The 24107-nt window shown below is 41.3% G+C and overlaps 1 protein-coding gene across 6 annotated transcripts in view; it reads right to left on the bottom strand.

The window, feature by feature from the left end:
• Positions 1 to 24107, bottom strand: part of PDE1C (phosphodiesterase 1C) — a 426361-nt gene that overhangs the window by 77043 nt on the left and 325211 nt on the right. For all 6 annotated transcript variants that reach the window (XM_074945378.1, XM_074945379.1, XM_074945381.1 and 3 more), the window contains 4 exons: positions 14900 to 15000; positions 13502 to 13630; positions 2411 to 2512; positions 925 to 1045 (listed from right to left, as the gene is read on the bottom strand). In XM_074945378.1, coding sequence (XP_074801479.1) covers positions 925 to 1045; positions 2411 to 2512; positions 13502 to 13630; positions 14900 to 15000 — 453 coding nt within the window. The remainder of the gene's footprint in view (positions 1 to 924; positions 1046 to 2410; positions 2513 to 13501; positions 13631 to 14899; positions 15001 to 24107) is intronic.

The following is a 24107-nucleotide window of genomic DNA, read 5'->3' as shown; positions in this document are numbered from 1 at the left end:
ATGGAGCTAGTCAACATTTGGAAATATTACAAAATTTTCAAGTTGGAGAGGGGAAGAAGGTCAATAAAATGTTTATGATTTTTCTTCTTTTTTTGATCAGGACTACCTTTTAAAAAGTTTTTTTGCTACTAAAAATAAATTTAAAAAAATAACTTTTATTGTACTTAAAACAAAAAAAACCAACCCTTCTTAGGACCAGATGGAGGATCTTATAAGTATCACACAGAAATCAATCATGTGTCTGGATTTGTGGCTCTGGCAAAAGGAGGCCCTGCGAGAACTATAGGTTAGACCAGTCCACATGTCTACAGAAAGAGCAACATAATTTTTGCCATTTGTAATGATATATGTCCAGCTCTGTAATCTACAATTTACTGAGCTTTATTGGTTTCCATGACTTCATAGCAAAGTCAAAATCAAGATGGAGTTTAAACTGGCATAAAAGTGGCAGCAGAGTTCGGTCAAAGAGAAATAGGAAGACTCATTATTGAAAGAAATGACAGTCTGGACCTAATGCTGAGTACTTTTACTTAGGTGTACCCAATTCCTGAAGATCTTCAATGGTTGGCAAGCTGGGTACTATGTTAGACATTCTGCCTTTTGGTTATTAGAAATTCATTCAGGGGTGCTGGGTATAGTTTTGCTGGATGTCTGAAAGACTGAGAATTTCCAATATGTTGATAAGGACAGCATATCAGACACTAGCTTACAATCAGACAAAGCAGTGGAATTTCACTGAAGTCAGACGAAAGAAAAATTGTATCTACTTTGCTGCTACAGTGGGCATCTTCCCTATGAAAAATATAAGTGAAAGAAGATGTTGACCTATAGGATTCATTCTCCCTCTCCCATCCCAAGCCCGCCCACTCCATCTCTCATTCTGTCAGCAAAACTACAAAATAATTTTGTAAACTCCCAGGCTACCTGTCTGAAGAACTCCTCTAGCAAGGACATGGTCCAGCGATGATGAAGGTCCCAGGCCTTGGCTGGATGACTGATGTCTGCTGTATGCAACAACAGTGATAAGGCTTTCGGCTTGTCGATTCTGCAAACCCAAATGACTGAACAAGTTAATTGTCTGCACCAGTATTGAAAGAGAAAGAACAAAAACCCAACTAAGCAAGTAAATGAGGCCTCCATAACCTTTGGCTGGGCTACTTATAGATTGATTTGTGTGTTTATAAAACTTGACAACTATGAAAGATTAATCTAACTTCCCCAACATAAACCTTTCCTTTGGTAATGGAGTCATTCAAAAGCATAATGGGAAACTGGAAGCATTAGCCTCGCTTATTTTCTTTGCAGAGTTTTTGTGTGCAAATGAGTGAGTTTTGAACATTCCCGATATTCTCAGTTTGGGCTGGGTTACAGTCCATGAAACTCCAGTCAGTAAATAGTTCTAGATTATTTTAGTCTGTTGACTTGGTTAAACAATTAAGGCCTGATTCTGGTCTCACTGTGATAAGCATGAACAATAATTCCATTTAAACCATGTGAATTCCACCGGTAAAAAGCTGGTGCAGGTAAGAGATCAGAAAACAAACTCAAACTCTTTGGAGACACTACAGATCATAGAAGGCTGAAATCTTCTTAAAGCCATGCCACTGAGGCGCTAACCCAGGAGCCTAGTGAATTATTATCGATACTGCCATGCAGTAATCCCAATCTCTCGTTGCCCCAAACTGGCAGGAGTGCTGCAGAAGGAATACACATAGCTCCTGAGAGGAGATAGCAGCTAGTATCATCCATGCCTGATTTAGGTACAGTTTTGGCTGGCTCTGGGAAGATGTGCGCCAAGCTCTCCTTGGCTGGAAGAATACTACCCACAATTCAGAGTGTTGAGGGTTCGGATAAAATGGTGTGTGGAGGGGGGCAGAGAGAGTAGAGAAGATACTCAGGGCTCTAAGTGGCTCATAGATGATCTTTGGAGAGGAGAAGGCCTTCCTCATACTGTTTTACCTGTTCTATAGCACACACTTGCTCTCTGTGGCTCTGAGATTGCTTCCCTATTGTCTCCGATTACAGAGCCGGCTCCCTGCAGTGGAGGCACAAGCTGTACTCTGTGCAGCCGGTGTTGCTCCCAGCGCCTGTGACTTGAGGCCATAATCAAGCTCTTTCAGTCATACCCTTAGCTCGATCACACATGCCCTTTATCCTGTATTGTTAAGAAAAGGAAAATGAATGGGCTGATTTATCCCAAAGCTTTGCTATTTAGATGCTGTGGCCTGCCAGAATATCATACGGGCACGTGCCTGAGTGCTCACGTGTGAATTCATTCAAAATCCAACAACAGAAACAGACGTGGACATCAAAGCGTCCTCCAGACAGAGACTTTTGAAGTTTAATACAATTGCAAAGTACCAGCTGAAATGCAGCCCTTCATTGCACACAGAATCAGGAGGTGACTCACCCTTCTGGCTGCTGCAAAGCATTCTTCATGGCTTTGATTTGCTGGAAGTGACAGGACATATCAGTGGCCAACACCATCTCTATCACCAAGGCCCTGAATTCCCTTTTGAGCGGATATCGAGCCAAGAGAAGGGAGGAAAGAGAAAGAGAAACAAGTTAAATAACACCGCTGTTTCTTTTGTTGGGTAGCTGCAAATCACTTCTGACATTTCCACTCTCCTCCACTTGCGTCACTGAACTCTTCACGTTATCAGGGCAAAAGGGGAGAGGAAGGAGGATCTCATGTTGTAAATACCAGCCACAGAGAGAGCAATTTAGTCAGATGATTAACTCTTGCTAAGAGAAAGCCCAGAGGTTTCTGACAAGTCCATTACGGTCCGCTCTTTTCAATTAAACACAAAGCTCCCAAATCGATTTCTTCTATAGGAGGCTCTTAAAAGGAAGCAAGCAGGCTGTTCAAATAGTGTGCACGCCCTGGGTAGGAGTAAGAGAATTTTGAAACACAACTGTGTATTGACTTACCTTTTAAATCAGTTTTAAAATAGATTAGTTAAAAAAACTAAATGGCTTGTGTCGATGTCTTAATACTTGTATGGAAAGTTCATGTATGTTAACTTCATAGCTTGAGCAAACTGAACTTATTGCACACACTGGGGCTCCTTGCATCCCTCTCCCCCCCCCCTCAACCCCCGTTCCTTTTCTGTGTGACACCCTCCCATCCCCCTCTTTTCCTGGACTTCCTGAACCCCCTCCCCCTAAATCTCTTCCTTGCCAGGGTCTCTGTTTATCGCCCATTCTCCCATCCCCATTTCAGACTCCTCCATTTTCCCCTCTATACAACAGCTCTGAGCAACCCCATTCCCACTTCTCCCATACCTTTCATTTTCCTCCATGGCAGGGGCTCTGTGTGCTTCCCCCATTCACCCAGCCCTCCATTGCAGGATCCCCATTCCTGCCCAAAGCAGGAGCTCCGTGCACCCCTCATTGCCCCTTCCCCACAGTAGGGTCTCTCATTCTCCCCACGCCCAGGAGTTCTGCGTGCCCCATGCCAGGGGATTGGTGGGAATCCTCATTATTCCCTTCCATCAATTCCCACTTTATCCTCCATGCTAGGGTTCTGTGTGCCCCCCTTCTTCCCACGCCCCATACCTGGGTCCCCCACTCTCCCCGCTGCCAGGGATTCATGCACCCCATTCTCCCCACCCCTGTGCCCTTACACCCCCTTCTTTCTATCTGGGAGATAAGTCATTCTGAGAGTCAATACATTAAATTCCATAGGCAGGATGAGCAGAGACATCACCACACCATGCCATCCTTACTTCTGCGCTGCTGCTGGCAGCAGCGCTGCCTTCGGAGCTGGGCACCCGGCCAACAGCCGCCGCTCTCTGGCCATCTAGCTTGAGTCCTGGCACCTCTCTCATTACAAATTAAGCACTGGTTGGATCAACAGACAATTGCAGAGGTGCCTGAGGCTGTAGCTGTACTAAAGAGCTGGCGGGAGGTTCATGTGTTCCTCATTTCCGCCTTTTGGTTTTCAGATTTCCCCCAGAAATCAGTAGGGTTCTGGCCCTTCGATGCAATGAACATTCTCTGAAGTTTTGGGATAGCACGCAGTGCTATCACGTTAGACAGACTGAGAAATGTCATTAAGTTGTGGGTGTTTAACTCTAACCCTAGCCACCCCATAGCACTTTTTTTTTCAAAAGAACTTTCCTGTTCAGGTGTATCACACTGTGTTCCTGATATTGCTACTCAAACTATTCCACAATGAATAAATGAATGAAAGTTAAAAAAAAATCCTACTTGGGAAGGATCAGATTGAAATCCCTTGGAAGTCAATGTGGATTTTTTCAGAACTTTAAACAATCAAAACTCTCTGGTCTATTTTCAGTGGAGGTGTTCTGCGAGTATGTCCTCAAGTTTGTTTAGCAATTTTGATGAAATTCCCTGCTTAAAGATTGAGATGCTTGACTACTATGGTAGTGAGGGCCATAAAAGTGCCTTATGGACTTTCCACCAGCAGGGGACTATATATACATATTTTGGTATATGCATGTAGGGCAGAATCAAAGCTGCAATGTTTCCACCAGGGGAGAAAAATTCTATACATTTTTGTAAGTAATACAGTAATACTTCTATGCTATCTTTACCACTGATTACTGCACCTGGAGTAATAAATTATGCATGCATGAGTCACAGATGTACTGTAGCTCTGTCAGTAGGCTGGGGTCATTGATCTCTAGTCTGCTTTAATTTACACACAAATTCTTTAAAATCTCTTGCATTGTTCCAGCTGAAGACCACTTCAACTTGCTCTTTCGGACAACTGCCCTGAGGACGTTCACTTCATGAAATGTTTCATAATACTTATTGATGTTTTTTTCCATGCAGTTTTTCTCCTTAGCCCCATCCCAATTTATGCTGTGTCCTACTGAAAGAATTAAATCCCCATAAAGTCACACAAATTGGAGTGGAAAAGGCCTATTAAGGTCATCTAGTCCATACCCTAGGGCCCAACAGCAGGATTGTTGCCAACAGCATAGTGCCTTGTCCATTCCACTTCGGTCAAATGCATGCATTTTTGTGCATAGCAGAAAATTATGTATAAACCATGGATAGTGGGTCTCACTTTTTTTATTCTCATGGAAAATAATAAAGGAAGGAACAACACTGCCTTAAAGGCAACATTTTCAAAGGCTGGCATTACTCACAAAAATGTGCATGCATGCACACATACAAATACCCGATTTGGACAAGAAAAATATATAATTGCTTGTGCAAATGCCTGTATATTACATGCACAAATGAAGATTATGTGTAGGCAAATTTTTCATCCTGAACCTTCGCAAATGCATCCCTAGAAGTTTCAACCAGCCTACAAAAGGCATCACTGACCTTCAATAACAAAACAACACACACAGCATTATATGGTATGAGAGATCACTTACGCAACTGTTGGATCACAACTCCACGTCTACTAACAATGGTTTATGAAAACTTTCATTAGACACTATTTCCTGAGCTGTACACTGATAGGAGCTGAAGAGCTCAACATTTTCCAGATGCCTTTTTATCCTGTACTTGCCAGTAAGGGCTTGTACTAAATATGCTCTATTTCAGTAAACTGCGTGGAAATGATTAGCACAGAAATACAATGCCAGTCCATAACAGTATCTTGGAAAGCATCTGTTCTCTTTGCAATTTATTGTCTTAATTCAGCGTGATCTGTTTTAGTTTCAGTTTTATAATTTACCTGTTGACTACTTTAGCAAATGGGATTTGTCTGATGAAGCAACCTATCAACTTTTCAAATATTTAACAAGCAGCAGAGTTCTTTAATGTGAAAGAGAAAAGTCCAGAAAATTAAATTAAGGACTAGGCTCTTTTCTCCCTGATCCCCGCAGCAGACCTCTTCTGGGCTCATCTGCTCTCCCTGCATATGCAAATGCCACAAAGCGGTCTGCTGTGCTGATTGGATAGAAGAACCTTCCCTGAAAACACATTCCCAGACTAGAAAGACTGAACACCATAAAACTGATAAAACCCATATGCACAGACAGACACATTTCCCAAGTCTATCTTCACTTTTTCTATTGCAGTCTTAAATCTTAATGTGACCTCCGTTCAGAAAAGGCACTTTAGCGAATGCCTGAATCTTGTCCAGAATCAGGGCCTGGGCCTATTCCTGGAGGGGACATTCAAATGATCAAATAGCTCAAAATGAATAAATAAACTCAAATTCGGGCATGATAAAGCTTTAAAATGGGTTAGGCTAAAATTTTCAAGAATACCTTCTGATCTAAAGGGCCTTGGATTTTTATTGCCCAGATTAAGATACTTAGGGCCTGATTATTTTTTTTTTTTTTGAGTAGCTTAAATTCCTGTTGACCCCATCTAGGGTTGTGAGTTCTCAGCAGCTCTGGAACAGGCCCAAGGTGTATTACGTTAGACACTCGAAGATGCAGGCACCCAAAATCTGAAGCTGCATTTCAAAATGTGGGCCTTATTGTACATCCGAACAATGTCCATTATTCTGCAGCAGCTTCATGTGCAGCAGCTACAAAATAAGGCCCTAACTAAGACGAAGGAAAATTAAGCAATCTGGAAAAGATTTAAACCTAACTAAACATTTTAGTTCAACCAGTTAATGTGTTTCTTAAAGGAGATGTGTTACTCTTAGAGTCTTCACACATAAATGAGTATACCAAGGAACATGCATTCTGCCTAGAGCTGGGCAAATAACTGATTTTTTCAGTTCACTGGCAGTTCTGAAAAATAAATAAAAATTCAATTCAGGTCAAACCAAATTCAAAAGAATTCCAAACATAGTTGGTGAATCAAAGTCTGGTTTGGGTAACACCTTGGAACTTCTCAATACCAACTGGCAAGAGGGGTTACAAGGAATCTCTTGGGTGTGGCATGTACATTTTAGTTTACCAAAGGGTGTCACGTGATGTCTTGAAGCCTGTGTCACTTTGGTCATGAACATCTCTGTGAAATATATATATGGATACTATGTAGAGAGCTATGTATATATACTGAAAATGTGTTCTTACAGTCAGACTCAGACTCTAAGGGCAGATGGGCCATCATGATCATCTAGTCTGACCTCCTGCACATTGCAGGCCACAAAATCTCACCCACCCAATTCCTGTAATAGACCTAAACTTCTGGCTAAGTTACAGAAGACCTCAAATCATGATTTAAAGACTTCAAGTTACAGAGAATCAATCCACCATTTACACTAGTTTAAACCTGCAAGTGACCAGTACCCCATGCTGCAGAGGAAGATGAAAACCCCCCCAGCATCTCTGCCAATCTGACCTGGGGGGAAATTCCTACCCGACCCCAACTATGGTGATCAGTTAGATCCTGAGCATGGGGGAAAGCCCCACCAGCCAGACACCTGGGAAAGAATTCTCTGTAGTAACTGAGAGCCCTCCCTATCTACTGTCCCATTGCCAGCTGTTGGAGATATTTGCTACTAGCAGTTGCAGATTGGCTACATGCCATTGTAGGCAGTTTCATCATACCATCCCCTCCATAAACTTATCAAGCTTATTCTTGAAACAAGTTAGTTTTTTGCCCCCACTGCTCCCCTGGGAAGGCTGTTCCAGAACTTCATTCCTCTGATAGTTAAAAACCTTTATCTGATTTCAAGACTAAAATTGTTGATGGCCAGTTTATATCCATTTGTTCTTGGGTCAACCTGGGGGCTTAACTCAAATAATTCCTCTCCCTGCTTTGGTATTTATCCCTCTGATGTATTTATAGAGAGCAATCCTTTCTCCTCTCAGCCTTCTTTTGGTTAGGCTAAACAAGCCAAGCGCTTTGAGTCTCTTATCATAAGGTAGGTATTCCATTCCTCAGATCATCCTCATAGCCCTTCTCTGCACCTGTTCCAGTTTGAATTCATCTTTCTTAAACATGGGAGACCCTGTATTCCAAATGAGTAGTGCCTTGTACAATGGTACTAACGCTTCCCTGTCTCTACTGGAAATATCTTGCCTGATACATCCTAGAATGTTTATACTGTCTCATTCACAATGGGTCTCCTATCACCAAATGCAAATGAAGGATTGCAGGGACTTCAGAAAGAAATTAACAGGAAGAGAAAAGGAGTGGTGTGGGAAGGGGAAGAGGGGAGAGAGAAACCCTATCTGGAGGTGTATATCAAAGGTTTGCTCCACTGCATTTGGGAGGCAAAGATGACGCCCCGTCACTTTTCACTGAGGAAGAAAAAGTACTGCGATTTTGCTTCATGAAAAAGGGGTCTCAGCCAGGCTTGGTTGAACACGCTGGATAACTTTGGATGGAATCATTTTCTTTTGACAGGAGGTTAACCTGTTAGTCAAGTTTAGTCTCTAGAAAGCTTGTTATGATTTTGTTTTATATGTAACCATTTGTTTCCGAGTAACAGCCGTGTTAGTCTGTATTCGCAAAAAGAAAAGGAGTACTTGTGGCACCTTAGAGACTAACCAATTTATTTGAGCATGAGCTTTCGTGAGCTACAGCTCACTTCATCGGATGCATACTGTGGAAATTGCAGAAGACATTACTATATACACAGACACCATGAACCAATACCTCCTCCCACCCCACTCTCCTGCTGGTAATAGCTTATCTAAAGTGATTATCAAGATGGGCCATTTCCAGCACAAATCCAGGTTTTCTCACCCTCCGCCCCCCACCCCAGACAAACTCACTCTCTTGCTGGTAATAGCCCATCCAAAGTGACCACTCTCTTCACAATGTGTATGATAATCAAGGTGGCCCACTGTGTATGATAATCCAGTGGCCCACCTTGATTATCATACACATTGTGAAGAGAGTGGTCACTCTGGATGGGCTATTACCAGCAAGAGAGTGAGTTTGTCTGTGGGGGGGCGGAGGGTGAGAAAACCTGGATTTGTGCTGGAAATGGCCCATCTTGATGATCACTTTAGATAAGCTATTACCAGCAGGAGAGTGGGGTGGGAGGAGGTATTGGTTCATGGTGTGTGTGTATATAATAATGTCTTCTGCAATTTCCACAGTATGCATCCGATGAAGTGAGCTGTAGCTCACGAAAGCTCATGCTCAAATAAATTGGTTAGTCTCTAAGGTGCCACAAGTACTCCATTTGTTTCCAATATTCTTACTCACTGTCACTAGGATTTCTGTTCTTTGACAATAAACGTATTCTTGCTTTCACCATAAATACATCTAAGTGCTGTGGTGTTAACCAAAGTGATGCTCCAGAGTTGAATCTTACAAGTTGGTGTGTAGTGGTCCTTTGGGAACAGTAGGCCTGGTAACTCTGTGAGTGTTCAGTGGAGAAGGAACTGGACCCTGCAGGAAATGCTCCAAGGACTCGGGGGTGGGTACATGCCTTTTGCTAGCTGTACAAAGCATGTGGCCTGCAGAAGGAAGTGCTTGTGCTGCCAGAGGCTGTTGGTTTCAGGGAGCTGATCCACAGCAAGCAGAGACAAGACTCCTTTACAATAAAAGCAGGTGGTGGTGAGGTGTCTTATAACCATGGGTACTCTGGGGGAGCGTTCACATTGCGACAAACAAAACGTGTTTGACCTGAAATGTTTTGTTTCCAAGTGTTTTTAAAGGCCTAGGTTCACAGAGCAGGAGGTGCTGGTGGTGCCCTTCTTATAACTTTTAGCCCAGTGCTTAGGCAAATTTCTACCAAGTGTATCAATAGTTTCAGGTCAACCAAAATAGCTGTTTTCCAGTGAATAAACTGTTCACCCGATGTTTTTTGCCCTGTTCTAGTTCTGACACTATGAAGAGGAGGGGGTAGATTTTTCCTCAATCAACAATGTTTTAAAGTTTCAAGACTCAGACTATTTTTAGGAAGATTGTGCTCAAACTACCAAGAATATGGTCAAAAGCAGCTGCTAAAAATCTGCTTGTAGCCAACGACACATGACCTTTTACTGTAGCCCAGAATGAATTACTGCTTTTCATTTAATGGACAAAGCAAGGCACAGTTCCCCATCAAAATTAAGAGTGTAGGGAGTGGTGGTAGGGGCATCACAGTGCTATTTATTTAATTTTGTTCTCTAGGTAGAATTTTTATTTATTATCACATACAGTTTAGAGACTGAATTATTTCCCAGTGTTGATTCAGTGATTCATAGATATTCAGGTCAGAAGGGACCATTATGATCGTCCAGTCTGACCTCCTGCACAACGCAGGCCACAGAATCTCACCCACCCACTCCTGCGAAAAACCTCTCACCTATGTCTGAATTACTGAAGTCCTCAAATCGTAGTTTAAAGACTTCAAGGAGCAGAGAATCCTCCAGCAAGTGACCCGTGCCCCATGCTACAGAGGAAGGCAAAAAACCTCCAGAGCCTCTTCCAATCTGCCCTGGAGGAAAATTCCTTCCCGACCCAAAATATGGCGATCAGCTGAACCCTGAGCATATGGGCAAGATTCACCAGCTAGATACCCAGGAAAGAATTCTCTGAAGTAACTAAGATCCCACCCCATCTAACATCCCATCACAGGCCATTGGGCCTATTTACCATGAATATTTAAAGATCAATTAATTGCCAAAATCATATTATCCCATCATACCATCTCCTCCATAAACTTATCGAGTTTAATCTTAAAGTCAGATAGGTCTTTTGCCCCTACTGCTTCCCTTGGAAGGCTATTCCAAAACTTCACTCCTCTGATGGTTAGAAACCTTTGTCTAATTTCAAGTCTAAACTTCCCAATGACCAGTTTATATCCGTTTGTTCTTGTGTCCGCATTGGTACTGAGCTTAAATAATTCCTCTCCCTCTCCGATATTTATCCCTCTGATGTATTTAAAGAGAGCAATCATATCTCCCCTCAACCTTCTTTTAGTTAGGCTAAACAAGTCAAGCTCCTTGAGTCTCCTTTCATAAGACAGGTTTTCCATTCCTCGGATCATCCTAGTAGCCCTTCTGTTCCAGTTTGAATTCATTCTTCTTAAACATGGGAGACCAGAACTGCACACACTACTCCAGGTGAGGTCTCACCAGTGCTTCATCTTTCAAAGATAGATAAATCCAGTTTCCATGTTTTCTATTGTGTTTGTCTTTAATATAAGATTTTCCATGACACTCTTCTTTGGACAAAACTATCTCCCCCACAAATACAATATTGTACAGTTTGCTCTGTTTGTATGGTTAGCTGATGGCCTCCATCCAAAAAGTTGTAGCATTTCAATGACTGCATGTTGTAAACTGCATTGGGATGAAAGATGTGGTCCCCAAAATTATATTATGAGGAAGAAGGAGGGTATTAAGATGGTAAAAGAAAGAGGAGAATGGAAGCAATGAAGAGAATCAAGGAAGCTGTCATGTACCATAGGCCCATATTTGAGTTTGAGGACAACGTAGTTACAGCAGGGATGAATTAGTTCCATTGTGATTTGTACATCCCAAAATGGGGGTGGGGCAAAATTTAAATGTTGACCCCAATCTGCTTGGACAACTTCCTTTAATTTTTTTTCACTTTCTCTTCTCCTCCCTCATCAGCTCCCATTAAGTTTCACAGCAAGATACTTAAGCACAGGCTTAATGCTGAACACCAAGTAGTCCACTAACTTCAATGTAGATACATGCTTTAGTACCTTGCTGAACAGAGACCTTTATTTCCCTCATCCTTGAAATATCATCATAGGTATAGAAACTTCCATGCCAAAGCACTTCACAACCTGCATGAATCCAACACTACTGAGGTGCCATGACCACTTGAGTTATGCCAAGGAAAAATTAGGCCCAGTGTGAACAGATTTGTTTGTAGGAAATTATGTTTATATTTTATATACTGTAGGGGAATGTTTACAATTTTTAAAAAAATCTGTTTTCCTTGCTATCTTATTCATCTAATTTGAGTCAAAACAAGTTGTATTTAAATTTTGAAAAATCCCTTAGAATACTGAATTTAAACACAACATCCTCATGATGTTAACTGAAATAATTCAGCTCCTTTTCACTGTGCAAGGTGAATGAAATGCAAAAAGTAAACAGACAACCTAGAAAAGTAAATTAGATTTTAATACCATGACCCAGAGAATGAGGTTTATTCCTTTTTCAAGATTCTTGTGACACTTTCTGAGTGTTAATATGTTTTTTCCTCAGAGTTTGTCTGTTTATGAATCCACAAGATGTTGAGTGGCTTGTCATACTTAGCCAGTCATCCATAGCAGACATGCCAAACCCGTGAAAAAAAACAACAGAAATTGGGTTTGGTTTTGGCTTAATTTGCTTATGAGTTGCTTGTTGATTTGTTTTTGGCTTGTAGATTTTTGCTTCTTTGGCTTGTAGCTTGTTGTAGTTTGTTGCTTCTTTTTTTTTTTTTTTATCAGTTCCCAGCAAACAGGGGCAAGGGGGGGAGAGAGTCAGGGGTGCACAGTGAGCCCACCACAGTCCCAGACTGCATACCGGGGGGGATCTAGTCACATAGATGTTGGGGTTCTTCAGGATTGGCTTGTTTTGGCCTTGTTTTGAAATGGGATTAGCTTGATTTTTGGCTTATTGTGAAAGTCAGGGTACTTATTTACCACATGAAAGTGGTAACTTTGTGGCAAAGTGGCAACTGTGATCCACAGTGCTGACTTTTGAATGAAACCAACCACATGTGGTTCTGGGGTTTAGGCCAGGTGCTCAGACAGGGGTACATTGTTGCCATCCCTGGCTCCACCTGTCATGAGGGTTTCTGTGCTGGGAAGACTGGGTGAATATGGAAAGCAGACCCTTCCTGACCCAGCTTACCAGGACCTGGAGAAGTACTGCTGAGTGCCCTCAATTTCCACTGAAGTCATTAAGAGTTGAATGTGCTCAGCACTTTGTTCAGTTTGAATGTATACATGAACCAGTATATGTTTGTCTGCAATAACACACGATAGGATGCTTTCACTCCAGTGAGAAAAAACTCTGATTAATACAATTCATTTAAGATTCTTCTGTCCAACCCAGGTAACTATATATGTTTTATGCATAATTGGTATTTTTAAAGTGTCAGATATTTCATTTAAAAACGAGATAAAAAGCCCTCTTTCAGTCTGAATAATCTGTTATTTTAAAATGCCGATTTTTGCAATTATTATTATTATTATTGAAATTAAAATTATTTCCATCAGGAATGCCTGTTTTAAATTAGACCTTCTTCTGGCTTTTTGGCATGTCTGTTACACCCACTTATATGCTCTGGACCTGATTCTCATTTACACTAAAGCTCATTTATAATGTTCTGGCAGGATAAAGGGGCCTTGGAGTGGTCTTAATTGTAATTTATGTTTTTGTGTAAATGAAAATCAGGCCACCAGTATATTCACCTACACAGTGATAAGTGGATGCAGGGAGATCTATGAGAGACTAACGAATAGATTCCATTATAAGTTAAATAACTTCACATATCACTTCCGAATTTAGTCCTAAGAGTACAGCAGATGAAAATGAGAGGGGTAAAAATAGGATAAAGATTTTTAAATATCCTTTCTCTTAGTAATAAAAATACAGGTGTATATTATATTTTGATGGATACTATTATTCAAAGAAATGTAGTAACTATAATTGGCCTGGCTGAAACTTCCTCAAATGGCCCTACTGTTTGTTCTTACCTCCAATCATCCTTTGAGAGGTTAGACAAAATGTTCATCTCCTCGTCATCTTGCAAAAGGCGATAGGCTGCACTAACATGGTGATTTTCGAGCACAGATCGGTCATTGTACAGAATGGCTGAATCCGACCTAGAATTTAAAAGAATGTCGAAAAAGTTATGTTTCTTTCCATTACGTGTCAGTCTCACATTCAGAAATATTACTATGATTCACAATTACAGACTATATATTGATATTTTTAAAGTAAGTGTAATGCTTATTCATTGCTATGTAGCTGGGGGAAACATTAAAACCAATGGTTGAAATTCACCTCAGGGAAAAAGCCTTTCACAAAACCCCATTCACTGCTTAAGACCTACCCAAATGCTGTGTTAAAGATTTAAAAGGAGTGCTGAGAGACATTTGGCTGCTAACTACTTCATAAATATCAGTCATTGGGTTAAACAATGAGGCTTTTCCTCAGTTCTTACTAAAGTAAAACTCTTATTTTGTGTGAGTTAGGGATTTCAAGATTGGTCCCAGTATTATTTTCTGAATTGATTATTTTATACAAGGAATTCATAGCGCAACCACTGACACCAACAGACCTCCTGCTGAGAACACCTGACCTTTGACACAAAGGGGAACATTTCCAAAGGCACAAAGAGCAGTTTGGTGCCCAGCTCTTACTGGAAGTCAGTGGAAGTTAAGATGCCTAACTACCTTTTGTACCTTTGAAAATCTCCCCCAAAAGAGTTGTCTGCTTCCAAAATGGCACTGGTCTATCCAAGTTCTTGCCCACCTAAATGTCCTGCAGAGCTCTCCAGTGTTTTCAAATATGGCTACCACAACAATCGTTGAAGCATTATGAACACATTCTATTGCTACAGGCATGGCACTCGGCAGGAGAGGTACTGGCGAAGCCTGCTGATGTGTAGTTTCCAGTTCTTTGAGGTTTATTGATGAATATCTATTTTCTGTTTGATTCATTCAATGAAATGTTGGCTTCTTCAAGTTGAAACAAACAGAAGAAGAAGAAACATAACCAAAATACCTCCAAACCATTCCAGCATGGCCGACCATTTATTTAGCAACTGGCAGCTTTATGAAATATAAGTTATTCGTCCAAATTCTCTTCTAAGTGGCTTCAGTGTAAATCTGAGGTTACTCTATTTGAAGTCAGTGGAGTTACTCCAACTTTATGCTGGTGTAACAGAGGAATTTGTCCCAATGAATGGAAGACATTCATGATCACAAAATATAGTATATCTCAGTTTCTTCCACTTATAATTCTTTAACCATTCTACCTATGTATATATTAAAAGAAAACACAAACCAAAAAAGAGTCCCAGAAAAGTCGGGTATAGACAAAATTAGCATTCTTCCCTCTCTTCCTTAAGTAATTTACAAAGGCCTCACCGTGTCTGAATGTGAAAGTTGTTGGTGGTTCCAGTGTGTTCATAGTCATGGACGGCCGCTGCGAAGATCATAGCAAAGATCTCCAGCTCTGTCAGCCAGTGCTGAAACGGAGATTATAGAGCAATCAGATAAGCTGTCATTTTCTCAGGCATTAAGGCTTTCATCTGTTAAGGCAAGCTTACACACGGCTGACAATACACACGGCACATTATTGACTTTTCCCTACAGCCTGTCAGCTGTTCCAGAGCAAACTTCTCCAGCTCCTACATGAAAGCTGAACCATTGTTTTTCCTTCAAGGTGGATCTAAATAAATTAAACCCTGGCAAAATATTTTAAATTTTTTTGACACTAAAAAGGCTGAAGCAAGGGGAGGAGAACATTTACTTTCTTTAAAAGGAATATGAGCAAAAAAAAAAAAAGATTCAAGCTCAAGAAAGGGAGCGTTTGCTATTCTGAGAGAAACACAAAACCTAATGATGCATGTGCAAATATACACACAATATAAAATACACATGCAATCAGCTATGTTAGCCTAGAATAGTGATGTTACAAGCCTCAAATACACTAGGACTTTGCTAATTCCCAATGACTAGGAGACCCTTTGCGAATTACTGAATTGTGCGTATTGACTAAAAGGCAAACACATGCAATATTAAAGCAAGAATATAGCATCACAAAAATGTAATTCTAGTTGTTTATTTACAATTAATTGAAAAATATTCAGAAAATCATGGGGTAACATTTTCAAAAGCACCTAAATGATGTAGGAGCCCAAGTCCCATTTTTCGAAGTGCTTAAATCAATTAATCATTCTGTGCCTCAGTTTCCCCACCTAACAACATGCACCTACCTCCAGGAGTGCCATTAGGATGAAAGTAGTTAATGTTTGCATAATATAGTGAAAACAAAACACTAGATATTGTCAAAACTAATAATATAATTAGATAAATCTGCAGCTTGGAAGCAAGGATAACCCTAGATTTTGAGTGCCCTACAAGTTGGGTGATCCCTCAACCCCTGCATACTCACAGCACCCCCACCGCTGGCCATCTCCTGTGTGCCTGTAACACCACTCCCCTTCTGTGGTAATCCTGACCCTCCCCCACTGGCGAAGTTCTATAGCCTCTACTGCCCTAAAGCTGGCGTACAAAGTCAGATTTCATCCTAAACACAATATCAGATGTCAGCAGTAAAATATTTTGCCCAGCTCTAAAAATCATCATCAGAACTGGCACTTTTGTTCATAGAGATTAAGACTAGAAGGGACCACCAGATCATCTAGTCTGATCTCTTGTCTATCACTGGCCACCAGCACCATCCGGCACCCGCACACTAAACCCAACAACCCAAATTAGACCAAAGTATTACAACCAATGAGAGATTAGATTATGATATGCCACAGGCAGAGACGAGAAGGGACCGAGGTGCACCAGTGCCCAAGTCCACTGCAATGACAGGGAAATGATTAAATGAGATACACCCAGATAATCCTGGCAAGTGACCGGTACCCACATACTGCTGAAAAAGGCAAAAAAACCCAAGGTCACTGCCAATTTGACTGGGGAAAAAATTTCTTCCCAACCCCACATATGGCAATCAGTTAGACCCCAAGCTTGTGAGAAGGACCCAGCCAGCCAAGCACTTGAGAGAGAAAATATTGATGTCACCTCAGAGCCCTGGCCCTCCCCACTCAATGTCCCATCTCCAGCTGTGGCCATCCCTGATGCTTCACAGGAAGAAGATTTAAAACAAAATCCTAGCATACATTTGGGGGTGGGGAATCCTTTCCTGACTCCTGCAGGTGGCTGGCTGAAACCCTGAAGCATGAGCTTTAGGAAGATAAGACATAAACCAGAAGTGAGTCCCAGGGCTGCTGAGCCCTGCCCCCTTTTATCACACGCAATACCATCATACAATTATACTCATAAGTGTGTCCAGCTTCTGCTTAAAGCTAATTAAGTTGTTTGCCCCCACAACTACTGGGAGGCTGTTCCAGAACTTCACCCCTATGATGGTTAGAAACATTCTAATTTTCCAGCCTGAATTTGTTCATAGCCAGTTTATATCCATTAGTTCTTATGCCAATATTGTCCTTTTGCTTGAATAGCTCTTCAGTCTCTCTGGTATTTACAAAGAGCAATCATATCCCTTCTCATCCAGTCTTCCAAGCTCTTCCAGTCTCCTCTAATAAAATAGGCAATCTGTTCCCCTGATCATCCCAGTAGTTCTTGTTGGCAGTTTTATTTAGATGGACAAGGTGTGAACAGGCATGGAGATTGAACTACTCTCTTATTCCCTCCCCCGCCCCTCCCCCCATGTTCCCTCCAGAATTAGAACAGAGTTGGAAAATGCTGGGGGTTGTGAAGCTTTCATTGTCTGTATGTTGCTGTGTCTGTCCTGAGGATAAACAGCATTTACTATTGACAAGGAAGATGACTTCAAGCAACATGGAGGATAGGTCCATCAATGGTTATTAGCCAGGGATGGTGTCCCTAGCCTCTGTTTGCCAGAAGCTGGGAATGGACAACAGAGGATGGACCACTTGATGATTTCCTGTTCTGTTCATTCCTTCTTAAGCACTTGGCATTGGCTACTGTCAGAAGACAGGATACTGGGCTAGATGGACCCTTGGTCTGACCCAGTATGGCCAGAATTATGTTCTTAACATAATTCTGATAACGTTAAGTTACATCAGGATGGCCAGACTGCTGGTTCTCTAGGAAATAGCATGCAATAGACCCACACTTCAATTCTCCAGACGTGGTCTTTCATTTCCCAAATGGAGGCAGTTTGCTCAGCTCCTGGAGTTCCTTCTCTCAGCTCTGTTACTACTCTGATGTAGCTGGAGAGTCATTAAGCAGGCTTGAAATCCCATCAGGCCCTCCATGGTCAAACAAGATCAGTGCAATGCAGGGTCTTGAAATGGAGAGGAAGGTTACTGAGGACAGGAGTAAAATGCCATTTATTGAGAACACCCACAGGAAACACAGCCTAGGGTTACTACAGAAGAACAGTGGATGGCAAATAAAATTCAATGTAAATAATGTATAGTTAAAATAGCTTTGTGAATAAAGGGGAAAAAATGAAACCTTTAGTAAATGATCAAAAGTTTTCAGTCCCCACTTCAACTACAACCACAATAAAGAAAATAAAGATGATGCCAGGCAGCCGGCATTTAACAGATGCAATCTCCATCCAAGTGGGGATATTACCTTTTACTTGTGGACTTCATCTTGCAGAATGGGGCTAGCCTTAAGGAACAAAGCCGTTAAGAATGATTGAGAAAGCAGCAGGGCTCGCCCATGTGGGGCGAAAGCAGGACGGGGGAGAGAGCAAGGAAATGTGAATGTTTTTCATTTCTGAAGGGGTGACAAAAAATGATCCAGAACAAACTCTTCAAAGATGATGGAAAGAAAGAAATGAATCAAAGAATGAGCATTGGATCCCAAATGGGGAACAAAGAAAGGGAAATGAGGCATGGCTGTCGTTCACAAAGGCATAATAAACATGAAGAATTAACTACTAAGAAGAGCCACTAGAGTCTAAACAAAAGACTCACTGTGTGCATAGGGAGTGAGAACAAGAAAAGACTAGATGAGGTTCCCAATGCAAAAGTGAGTGGAATGCATTGCCAGGAAACACAGGAAAATGACACAAAGAAGAGAAGGATGGAGATAATTAGCGTATTCCTTTTCTCAGAGTTTATGTTCATTCATTCCAAAGAAGTCATCAGTTTCAGATCGCATATAGTCATGATGATCGGCTTATTAACCATAAAAGCCAGCAGGTTTTTTCTCCCCATTTGGTTCAAACACAAGTGTCAGAGAAATCCTATGCTTCAGCAGTTTTACAGCTCTGCCCTATGAAATGTGCCATTATCAAAAATTGCAAAAGTACAGAAAGTGCTCTCATCGTTTACGGTTTGCATATAACTGTGTGATTGCACAAAGAGATCACACAGTAATTCCCAATAATTATCAAGATTAATCAGATAATATTCATAAAGGGGAAAAAATAATTGAGTCACACTTGAACAACAGAGGTAATTAAAGAAAGGAAGAACGAGAGAAAAACAGATATCTATGCAGTGCAACTCTTAAAAATGTTTCTAAGTTGTGTGCTTGAGTATTTATTCCCTGAAATATAAACATTAAAAAAATCCAGTATTAACTTTGTACATCAAAATTAGGATAATACTGAAAATATTATACTGCCTTGATATATACTGATGGCACGCTCTTCACCTCGAATACTGTGTTCGTTTCTGGTCGCGCCACCTAATAAAGATATATAAAAGGTCTTGAGAAGTACAAGGAGAATGATTAGAGGTATGAAAAGACCTTTGCCTGAGGGGAGATGGAAGAGATTAGGACTACATAGTTTAAAGAGAAAATAAATAACGGGGGACATGATGGAGGTCTCTGAAATAATGAATGGGATAGAGAAGATGAATCAGAGGCTCCTTTTTACTTTCCCCTCATAATATTAGGACAGAGGTCACCAGATGAAATTAAAGGCTCACAATTAAAACTGATTATAATACTTTTTTATGCAATGAATAATACTTCCGCGGGATATTAGTGAGTCCATGACCAGATTTTAAAAATATTTAGAAACTAATGTGAACAAAAAAAATATTCTCAGTAGGAACTAAACAGAATAATGACATTAAGGGGCATACATCATCATAACAACCACTAAGTGCCTGGGTTAAGCACAAGCTTCCACTATGCCAGTGCATAATTGCCTATTACAGAAATTTTCACATTCCTGTCCGGCAACTGGAGCTGGCCACTGTCAAAGACAGGATACTGGACTACTGATCTACCCAGCACGGCAATTCCTAAGGCCTTATCATTTTATTTGGATTATATTAGTGAAAAACAGGTCATTATTCACGAGGCATAAGCCTGACCTTGTATTCTTTGCTCACCAGAAAGCCCTACAGACTTCACTTGGAGTTCCTACATAGGCGCCGACTTCCCCTCTGGCTGGCGGGTGCTCAACCCCCACCCCCGGCTCCTAGCCCCACCTTTGCCCGCCTCTGCACCGCAAGACTTCCACTGAAACCAATCATAGTCACTGCAATCCAAGGGAATTTGACTAAAGACAAAAAACTCAGCAAAGATTGCAGGATTTGGCAGCACTGTATATTATTAGCAGCCATCAAAATAAATAATACCAAACTGCCCTAGGGTGCACACATAGGACTCCCATTGAAATAAACACTGCTCACGTGCACATTCCCAAGGTCAGCAGTTGGCACTAATTTGTTATCATCTAATTTGTAATCACTAAAGCTCATTCAGAAAATTATTTTTAGATTCTGAGCTGGATGATAACATGAGGAAGGAAATAGATCCTATATATATATTTTTATTGGGTCATTGTACATCTGTTATGTAGTTCTGTTTCCCCTCTGCCTTCCCCCAAAGGAGTGGCTTGCAGTCTTACTATTAGTGTTATTGTCAAAGGCAAGTCAACAACCTCATGGGGGTTGAGGCTACTCAAGCAAAACATTTAAAATAAATTGATCTGGACATTGAACAATTTACTGTAAAACAAACACAAAAATCTTTAAGCCAAAAACAAAGGCACCAAAAATATGAAGATGAAATTCACCAGCTCAGTATAAATCTCTATGCACCATTCTGTTTAATAACTGACAACCCAAATCCATTCTCTGTTCCTATAAGTAGCATAAATATTTCTTCTAAAAACAAAAGATGACTAGGAGCACCAGCTAACAATGCTGAAGTTAACAGACTATCACATGCTGATAAAAACCCATAAAAAAAATCTATTATTAGCTGGCTCATGACCTACTCTCAGGAGAGCAAGAACAAGAACTAAAAAGGTCAGATCTTAATTCCATCCAAGTCAACAGAAGTTTTCCCACTGATGTCCACTGAAGGGGGATCAAGCCGTTAGTTAAGATGTGGGAGAATGGATTTTAACTTAACGGTATCAGTAACAAATTGTTAAAGTGCAATTACACTCTGAAAACTGCCCCTGGAAAAAATGTCATTGTGGGGTTCCAGGATTACTTTCTCTCAGCGGACTTCACATCCAGTTTGTTCAGTTCAAAAATAAAAAGATACTTTTTTCTAGCTGCCATGTCTCATCCTTGGATTTAAAATCCAAGTTGTGCTGTATCATGTATCGTCATCAGTGACTGGTGATCCCTCATTTTCGAGGATGATCTCTGCCACGGATTTACATATATGTCCTGAGATGACACAGGAGTCCGATCCTGGAACCGCAAATCCGCCTGCAGTAGGTACAGACATTTTGTGGCAGGCCAGGGGCCTGCTGGGAAAAAGTTATTTCTTTTTCCTTCCTTCTCTCTCTTTTCAGCTTCAAGGGCAATGCATTTCTCCTCTAACAATAACATAGTCAAGAAGGTGCTGATGCCTGGAGTAAGCGTGTCTCCACGTGGTCTGATACTTCTCACTTAGTCTAAAGAGCGTGTTCGTGATGATCAGGTCATGTTCTACACACTTGCTCAGGAGGAGGATGGCATTGGAATTAGCCTTTCCTACTCCTTCTTTTCTGATAGCGCCATTCCAGAGATCTGACTCCCACCCGACTCTAGCGTTAAAATCTCTGAGGAGAATGATCTTATGCTCCTTGGGAATGTTGATCAAGACTTTGTCAAGATCTGTACAGAATTGTTCTTTGATATCCTCAACAGAATCAAGCGTTGGGGCATACGCGCTGACGACAGCAGCAGCCTGGTTGTTGCTGAGCTCAAGACGAAGAGTCATAAGACGTTCATTGATTCCTACAGGAAATTCTGTAAGCTGGCTGACAAACTTATTCCTAATTGCAAAACTGACACCATGAATGCGCCTGTCCTCTACAGATTTTTCTTGCCAGAAAAAGGTGTAACCACCACCTTCTTCTCTCAGTTGACCTTCATCTTGGCACCTTGTCTCACTCAGGGCAGCAACGTCGATGTTATATCTTTCAAGTTCCCTGGCAATGACAGCAGTTCTTCTTTCCAGCTGTACGTTATCTTTGTTACCCATCAGGGTGCGAACATTCCATGTAGCAAAAGTCACTGTCTTTTTATAGCTTTGATTGCAGGCAGTGATCCCACTGGACGCGGTAATCCAGCCAGGAGTGTATGAGACAGCCTAGGTTTAAGGCACCTCCCCATGTGGGGTGAGCAGAGGGGATCCTAAAGAGGACTGCTCAGTCATAATAGTAGCTGCCGAATTGAACCCTGTCTCAGTCCTGGTGCCAGACGACCATCTAATTACCACCACCTATGTGCAGATTCATGGCTTGGGACTGCCAGATCCACTAATCCTGTCCCCGTCACCACTAGTCTGTTGCCACAGGGCTTGGAAGGTTGGAAAGATGTTATTTCCCATGATAGAAGCCTGCGCATGATTTCTTTTAACGTGGGGAAGCTGGTGTGCCTTTTGCGACCACACGATCATGACAAGTTGGAGGTCTGGGGCCTAGTGGCAGGGAAAGTCCAAGACGACTGGAGATCTCCACTTGCTGCAGCCTTCATCCGCTTTCACAGCCGTTGAGATCCGAGAACCCTCTTACGCCTGATCCACCGTTGAGGACTTGGGGGATTGGACTGTGCTTTGTCTATGACCTCTCCTCAGACCTGTTCGCCTTGGGAGACCCTACCGGGAACATGAAGCTCCCAATAACTTAGCTTTGAGGATCATTGGAACACGCAAGCCCCTTCTCCACACAAGGTGATGGTCCAAGTCATCTGTATGAGGATTCAACAGGTCAGATTCTGTGGTTATACCATATCCTTCAAATTCTGCCTTTTACCACACCTGCATAGCCCTGCTGTCTTCAATGGGGTCAAACAAGTGTAACAGAGAGCAGAATATGGAACTTACAGCGTTCTGTTGGTGATGCATGAGCTAGAAAAGAACTCAGCTCACTCTCCCACAGCTGTGATGGTGCTACAGTACTAACATGCCAAAAATAATAAAGTAACAAATATGACCCTGAAAACACACGGGCAGTAGGTCTGTTGAATAAGTAGGAGCCATTTTTACACAGTCACTTTTCTGAGCAGAACTGCACTGCAGGAAGTAGGAAGAGTGCCATCTTTATGCTGTTTGAGGAAAGGAATCAGTTGGTTCACCATCATAATGCAATTCACATTACACATGGCTTTAATATCCTTAGTAATTATGCCCTTCAGTGGGTTTTCTTTAACCTACATGCTAAATATCTGCAGTGAAACAGTTAGGAATATTAGACTGGTTTGTAGTAGTTAGTTGTGGGTCTGAATCTTATCTCACTTACTTTAGTGAAATCAGAAGTAACTGGTAGGAGTGAGACTGGAATCAAGCATTATGTCTGTACTGAAACTTTTATTAACAGTCAGCACAGCAGATTTAGTATTTCTTTAGGTCTCTCTGTTGCAGTCTCAGAAACTATCATCATCTCCAAGATTTATCAGCTGGGGAAAAGGAGGACTAAAGTCTTACCAACAAGAGAGGAGGAAGATGCAAGCATTACTATGGGCTTGTCTACACTTGAAAAGCTACAACAGAACAGAGACAGCTGTGCCACCATAGGGCTTCAGTGTAACCATTACTTACGCTGATGGGAGGAGTTTTTCCTGAGAGGTGCTGGCTTGGTTGATAGAAGAATTCTTCCACCTACCTACTGTTGTATACATTGGAGGTTAGGTCAGCTTAACTATGTCACTCAGGGGTGTGGAGTTTTCACATAACTGAATGACATAACTGGGTCCACATAACTTTTTAGTGTAGAACAGGCCTAACAATGCTGAGTCATTTGCAACTGGGAGTTTCTTTATCTTTGTCCTAATATTACAAGTTTAATAACAAACTCTGAAGAATCAAAGGATGTTATGTAAAAGATACTTTTCAGTTGAAATCTAAGGCTTTTTTGGTTTCTGTTCGAAAGTAGTACATGAATACTTGCAATGGGAGGAGTCAATGCAGAACACAATTGTATGTGCTTAAGTAGGCTGTTTCTACAGTAAATGAACCGTATTTCAATAAAAATAAAGCACAGCACAATTTTATTTAACAACATACCAGTCACAGCAACAGCAACCAATTCATTCAATTGTATACCAATTAGTGTGGGTTGGACAATGGAATTTTTCCCTTCCATGAAAAATGTCAAGCTTTCAGAAAAAACAGTTTCATCCCAAACTGGGAAGAAAAACCAAAATGTCTATTTTGCTGA

Source organism: Natator depressus, chromosome 2 (genome assembly GCF_965152275.1).
Source record: "Natator depressus isolate rNatDep1 chromosome 2, rNatDep2.hap1, whole genome shotgun sequence".
NCBI lineage: Eukaryota > Metazoa > Chordata > Testudines > Cheloniidae > Natator > Natator depressus.
This window is presented reverse-complemented; position numbering and strand designations above follow the sequence as displayed.